The sequence below is a fragment of the Glossina fuscipes genome, unplaced genomic scaffold (genome assembly GCF_014805625.2).
Source record: "Glossina fuscipes isolate IAEA_lab_2018 unplaced genomic scaffold, Yale_Gfus_2 54377, whole genome shotgun sequence".
Taxonomy (NCBI): domain Eukaryota; kingdom Metazoa; phylum Arthropoda; class Insecta; order Diptera; family Glossinidae; genus Glossina; species Glossina fuscipes.
The window spans coordinates 1-7,516 of NW_024000178.1; the positions used below are offsets into that span (position 1 = coordinate 1).

At 36.1% G+C, this 7,516-nt stretch overlaps 1 protein-coding gene across 1 annotated transcript; it reads left to right on the forward strand.

Moving 5' to 3' along the window:
* The first annotated feature begins 23 nt into the window (after positions 1-23).
* LOC119643098 (potassium/sodium hyperpolarization-activated cyclic nucleotide-gated channel 2-like) lies at positions 24-3,644 on the forward strand. Its single transcript, XM_038042447.1, has 6 exons — positions 24-1,060; positions 1,128-1,439; positions 1,533-1,627; positions 2,566-2,654; positions 2,724-3,046; positions 3,138-3,644. The coding sequence occupies exons 1-6, from the start codon at positions 1,029-1,031 to the stop codon at positions 3,274-3,276; spliced, it is 990 nt and encodes a 329-aa protein (XP_037898375.1). The 5' UTR covers positions 24-1,028; the 3' UTR covers positions 3,277-3,644.
* The last annotated feature ends 3,872 nt before the right edge of the window (positions 3,645-7,516 follow it).

The following is a 7,516-nucleotide window of genomic DNA, read 5'->3' on the forward strand; positions in this document are numbered from 1 at the left end:
AAACAGCCACACACAAGTAAGATAACAAAGAGATGCAAAGAGAATAATATGCAGGGTATCCCACGCCCCGAAATGTGCTCACCACCAATCACAATCACAATCACAACATCTAATGAAATGAATCTCTGAACATTTGTTTACTCAATGTCGAGCTGAGCTTACGTGCATTGTAAAGATCATTAGACTAAAGTGATGGACTAAACAGAACGACGAACATTTTGGGAGAAATTACGACTCGCGATACTCTTTCCGTAAACAGCAAAAGTGGGTGATGAAAATGACGCTGAAAATGCGCTTATGAAGCACAGGCTTTTACAAAATGTAATAAAACATTCCCTATACCGGGAAGGATGATAAGTGCATTCTTAAAAACTCAGCATAAATTTCTGTCTCTTTCTTTGAATTTCTTTGCGGAGCTGTTTGTAACTCTCTGCTCTATTTACAGGAAAGTTTGAGATAAGTTATCACCATATGGCCAGTCTAGGCTATTGGTTCACTCCTGAGCTAAATATTTACAATTTGATCGGGCAGAAAGCTAACGGGACGTAGGATATGAAATTTGAAGTTTCCACTCCTTTCCCATACACTACTAAGAAAACTGTAAGCATTACCAGCGGGGGTAACGGTTTTTTTTGGCGACTTTTTACTTAAACTCCTAATTCCTTATTCCTATTTCGAAATCAAATGAAAATTCCGCTAATTACCATAGATTTAGAGATAGCATGTAAAGAAAAGATATTTACCCGGCTTTGGCGAATTTACGTCATTGAAAACATTTCAATCGCAATTTAATAAGTAATTAAGTTGATTAGAGTGTGAGTACATTTTTTTTGGGAAACCCTATATATGTGTACATAATAGTCTTTGTAAGTCTGTGTCTTTTTTATTTTTTCTTTTTTGTATTGATATCCACTGATTACGATAGAGTTAGCAAAATTCGAGCTCTATTTACTTAAATATTTATGTTGCATATTGATTTATAGGAATCATATTGGCTGGAACAGTACTCATGGGCTCTATTTAAAGCCATGTCTCATATGCTATGCATAGGTTATGGCCGGTAAGTGTTCCATATATAATACCTTTATCTTGTTAGCTCTGCTCACAAATAACGTTTGTCGTTTCAGCTTTCCACCTCAGTCATTAACGGATATGTGGCTGACAATGTTGTCCATGATATCGGGTGCTACATGTTATGCTTTGTTCCTCGGTCATGCCACAAATCTTATACAAAGTTTGGATTCAAGCAGGCGTCAGTACCGTGAGAAAGTCAAACAAGTCGAAGAGTATATGGCGTATCGTAAGCTACCACGTGATATGCGGCAACGAATAACCGAATATTTTGAGCATCGTTATCAGGGTAAATTCTTCGATGAAGAATGTATTTTAGGGGAATTGAGCGAAAAATTACGAGAAGATGTTATTAATTATAATTGTAGGTAAGTGTAAGAAAATGCAACAGAGACGAATTTTTTTTATAATAAGTTACTGAACAGCAAAATAAAAATGATGATAACTTTTATTCATTACAGATCTCTCGTTGCGTCAGTGCCTTTTTTTGCAAATGCTGACTCCAATTTCGTTTCTGATGTCGTTACAAAACTTAAATACGAAGTATTTCAACCCGGTTAGTATTCAGTTTAATTCAGTTTAATGAACTTCTTACAATTGATTCTACATACGATACAAACAAAACGTACGGTACGGTAAACGCAAAGATTTATTAAAACATTTACAAAATAAAACCAAGAATTAATTTATGCTTGGTTTGAAGATTTAAACCATAAATAATACGCTTAGTTCACGTAGTTGAAAGCTGGTGTGAGAGTTTGTTTTGAGTTTTTTCCAAAGTTCGCCAGTAATAACATTAGTTATATATTAAGAGGACAGAGTAACACATTGTGAGGACGCCATCCCGTGCTTGTTGTGTTAGCTTTCAGTTTTCCTTACAATAATATTTCCGATTTGATTTGGTACATTGGAATGAACACATGACAAATCCCCTAGTAACCAAAAGTAGTGATGAACAAGTATAGATCAGTTAGGGTATAGAAGGTTCCTTATAGCGTTTGTTTTCATATATTTAGCAAAAACGAAGGGCTGAAAACGAAAGGGAGAGTTCTATTTTTCATTCATAATTACTTGCTGTGACAACTGCGTTCATTTAAAATAGTTTGTGGATACCATGGTAATACAGAAAATACGTCATCGACGTAACTCGAAAAAAGAAAAGAAAAACAAAACGAAAAGATTCAAAAAGCGGTGCTACAGCAGTTAAAATTTGTCATCTCATTGAGAGCTCAAAATATTGCATTTGATTTGTTTGTGTGTATTTGGTGGGTTTGGCCTCAAGCCTATCCGTGCTCCAGAACGTTGTGAATTTATTGTGAAAACAGAAACATGTGGAAAGACATTGAAACGATTAATCTTCGATTTAAATTTGAAAATCAATTGATATTATAGAAGTGGGGGCAGTTCGATCTCGAGCCGTTCTAGATCTGCTTAAAAGTGCATCAATCCATATTAAAAGCTGGAATTTATTTATTTTTTATTTTTAAATTTCAGGTGATATTATTATAAAAGAGGGTACAATCGGAACCAAAATGTACTTTATACAGGAAGGTGTGGTTGATATTGTGATGGCCAATGGAGAGGTAAGTTTAATGATATTTTTCATAAATTGTTTTAACAAATACATATATGTTCATGTGAACATCGCCCAGGTCGCCACATCCTTATCAGATGGCTCATATTTCGGTGAAATTTGTTTATTAACGAATGCCCGGCGTGTGGCCAGTGTTCGCGCGGAAACGTATTGCAATTTATTTTCATTGAGTGTCGATCATTTCAATTGCGTATTGGACCAATATCCGTTAATGAGAAAAACAATGGAAACTGTGGCAGCTGAGCGTCTTAATAAAATCGGTAAAAATCCTAATATTATGCAACAGCAACAAAAAGACGAACAAATCAGTAATCCCGAGTCGAATACCATAACAGCGGTGGTGAATGCTTTAGCAGCTGAGGCAGACGATTGCAAAGATGAGTAAGTCACAAAAAATATTAAAAAAAAAAAAGAAGAAGAGAAAAAAAAGGCGAATTTAACGAATTGTTTATATCTTTTGAAAATCATTTAGCAGTGACCTCGATAACAAAGAGAATTTATTACACGGCTCACAGTCAAGCATAACAGAGCCAATACAAACGATACGAGAAGGTTTACCGCGACCGAGAAGCGGTGAATTTCGCGCTCTATTCGAGGGTAATACACCATGACACTGAGAGCCACCAACAGCAATATCAACGCCAACAATACAACTGCAGCAACAACAGCGCATGCAGTTGCGAACATTTGCTCATGATTCAAAGCGAGCAACATTATGAGATGTCATCATTAGCAGCAATCACAGCCATCATTATTTCAGCAGCCGTAGAAAACGCAACAGCATTAGTGTTAATAGCCAAAGCATTAACAGAATCGAAAGCATTAATAACCGCATCCGCATCCGCATCCGCATCTGCATCTGCATCAGCACTCGCATTCGCATTCGCATTCGCATTTGCATACACGTCTTAGCAATTTTCGGCTAACAATTCAACTGTACAAAAATGCTTTATAGTGTAGTCGCGTGATTAATGGATGGCATACGCAAAGCAAAGCAAAAAATATTTCCCCTCCAAGATAAAAATAGTTAAGAAGCCTTACACAACAAACAAATCTCACCCACTTACACTATGGACACATTGCATGTAAAGAGCACCCGGCAACACTGGCTAACTTGTGCCCTGCTACCATACCATACTCAATAACCAATTACAGGATGTCTGAGAGAAGCATTTCTTTTACATTTTTTAAATCAGTTATCGTTCGAAAGCAAAAACCTTTTCCGTACAACAAACAATTCTCTTAAGGTAAAAATACTTGAAAATGCATTTTGATTTCTTGGATGATTGCTACAAATTAACTCCGAGTTACTATCCGCCTGAGTGGCCGAAGGGGAGGAATCTCGACTAGCAAGTCAATGGTCGTGGGTTCGAATCTCAAGTGCGGTAGGGTTTTTAATAAGAAGCCGATAGCCTTAGATGCTAGTGCTTTTAAGAGTTTAGTCTTAGAATTCATTTCTCTGGCGAAATTAATAATAATAATAATAATAATAACTCCGAGTTTATTCGTCATAATTATTTATGTTTATTCCACAACACATTTCATAGCCGTGTACGGGGGTATCTATCTAAGCGGTGATGTTTTCTCTTTCATATCGCTTGAGTCGCTAGAGGTCGCGAAAAAAACTCGATAGATTACTTTACGGAAACAATGAAGATCCAAGGGCTAAAAGATTGCGAACCTTGGCAAGTGCAGCCGAGAATTTCTAAGCAGATCCTTTGTTTGACTCGATTAGTTGCGTTGTTGTAATGCATTCATCAACGAAACTATTCTGGAATGTAAACTAAAAAAAGGTAACAACACTTCCATTAAGCAACTGTCTCGGCCGCTTTTAGCTCCAACAATTATATAACCGTATAAGTGAAAAAGTTGTTGATCAAAATTAAATCTACTCTCGGCATCGCCGATCGAAAATCGGTAGGTGATGCCAGTCCCCACAAATGACGGCAATTTGCTATTCCACAAGCTCGATGAAACTTCTCTTTTTTCTATATTATTGAATTATGGTATATTCCACAAGAGGTATATAAACTCCTTAAGGTGTAAGAATAATCCACGAAATATTAATTTGTACATAACGCTTGAAAAAGTTGCCTGTAGCTGGTGGTTTGATGGGACAATTTAGTTACAAAGCGAACGTTGGAATCTAAAACCTGTTCCGCGATTTCAGCTTTTTCCCTGATTCAAGTTATCCTAGGTTGTGTTTCGTTATGTTCTGTTCATTCGTACAGTGTGAGCAACTTGTGCGCTTCAAATTCAAATTGTACCCTAGACTGACGGAATTCATCGAATTTGGGTAAGGTTTGAATGTGAGATTTTGCTCGGCGTCTTAAGAGGTTAGCAAAATATTGCCAATACGAAATATTGGAAATATTATGTTGTTGTTGTAAATTTATTTACCTTTGCTCGCCCGGCCGTGTAGTGGAAGTCATTTGGCGAATAGCTTTCAATACGTTTATAATTAAACTATACTTAAATTTTGAAACAAGCATGGACACGCCTACAAGGTAATACCTATCAATTGAAAAGTCGACCTCACAGCATGTATTGTTTAAGACCAAGTCTGAAAATCCGCTACTAAAACAATCCTATGTCGCCGGCAATTTGCAAAAGGGTGGTACTAAGTACCGAAAGTTCATGCAAGAATTTTTATAATTTTAACTAAAGATGAACAAGAGATGGATAATCAAAGTTATCTATAGCCAAAATTTACAGGGATTTTTTAGACGAACTTATGATGGTTTAGTTTCGGCCATAAACCGCGGATGTGAAGTAAATTGAATTCTCATAAAACTGAAATGAATTATGTCTTTGCCTCATCCGCCTGAGTAGCCGAAGGCGAGGAATCTCGACTAGCAAGTCAATGGTCGCGGCTTCGAATCTCAAGTGCGGTAGGGTTTTTAATAAAAGCCGATAGCGTTAGGTGCTAGTGATTTTAAGAGTTTAGTCTTGGAATTTATTTCTCTGGCGAAATTAATAATAATAATAATAATAATAATAATAATAATAATATGTCTTTGCCTATACTTGGGTCATTCCTTACCTCCCTCATAAATTACATGTACTGACTCCTTCTGTGTTTACTCCGGGACTTGCATTGGCTTTTTATCTTCATCAAGATACATAGATATATTTTAGATATTTTTACTCTTAGATCTGTGAGGACACGCAGAAATGAATTTGCCGCAGTATGTAGGTAATCGTTCCACCTTTCTTTTCTATTGCAGAATTTTAAGACATTGCTTTGCCTTTTTCCCATAATCGATGTATGTATATTGATTAATTGTTTCCCTATACCTGCGATTTGGGTGTACGGATCCTCTCTTCATCTATCTGATCTATATCGGAAACTATATTTGACATAATGGCTGCGAGTTCCTTTTTGCATAGTATAAATATGGATTTCATCTTTGTTTATATTCAGGACGTGTGGAGGCGAAGTATCTCTTTATCTAAAGCGAAACATGAAAATGAATTCGATATCGCAACCTGTAGGTGTTTAAGCCTTCCGGGTATTTATTAAGGCAGTCCTAACAGTTCATCACAATTTGTGAATACAGATCATTGCCCTTTGTTTAGCCTAGCTTGCGGATGTTGATGCGTTCTTTTCCTTGATCTTGTCCTAACAGGAGTTTAAGGAGACTCGTTGTTCTTTCATCTAGTCCGCGACTTGATTTCTTTCTTGTCTATGTTTTGCATGTATAGGAATTGATCAATCTATGCGCGGGAATATTGAAAGTGGTTTGTGGAATTTATCTTTCCTGTTTACTCTGGCTGTAACCGGTCACTAGTCGTAAGAGAAAATGCACATTTTTTTGTAGTTCCGAAGAAATGGTCACAATAACAACCGTGCTTTGTGACCTATGATGTCTCTGTGCTCTTGCTTAGAATATGGCTTTTTGCGCCTGTTAGATAGATGTGTAGATATTTTTTGTTATTTCCACGACATAAGCGCTTAGCAGCTGAAAAATGAGTCGTCGAATTACCGGAATTGCTTTTTTCTCATTTAAGAAGAAGGCACAATGACCTGGTATCCACCCCAGATGGCAATCCTTAATAGCAGATTTATATAACATCTTCTGTATTTCAAACATGTACGGATCACATCGATCTCTTGTATCTATTAGAAGCAGGATTGGTTTCCCATTCGAATAAAAAAAAAATTTTTTTTGGTTATTTGTAGTACGGTAAGGTTCGCAACGTGCCTGGTGGATAGTAATTTCACGAAAGCTGAACACTTTGACACAGTGTAATCTTTCGCGTGGATACTTTTCTACGTAACGGCCGACAGATTCATCGGTTACATATACATCGTAGCCATTGTCATAATACAAGCTTCAAGGTTCTCATGGCGTAAAATCTTCAGACAGGAATAGTTGATATTCCGCACAAGCGAAAAAATGATTATGAGGTATTTGTGCCGTTGCTCAGAATACGGCTCTTTCCCTCTATTCTCTATAATTAATACATCGACTTAATTGAGGCAATCATCCAAGAAAGCGAAAGCAAAAAAAAATCAAGTTATTACCACAGATGGAATTGTTTCGCAAATTTTTAAAACACTAATGCATGCCAGGATAAGACAGAAAAAACCTATTAACGAAATAGATCCATAAACAACTATAACCACAAAAAACCAAATCCTTAAATAATTAAAAAAAAAAAAAGAAAAGTATTAACAAATTTTTTCAGCTCCGCAAACTGTGATGACTTATATATAAGAAGAAAAAACAAAATATATAAAAACAAAATAAAAGGAAATAAAACAAAACCAGAAGAAAAAACAACGCTATAAAAGATAAACGAACAAAATTGCATTAAAACTAAAAGAAAAAAAAAAAAAAAAAGAAA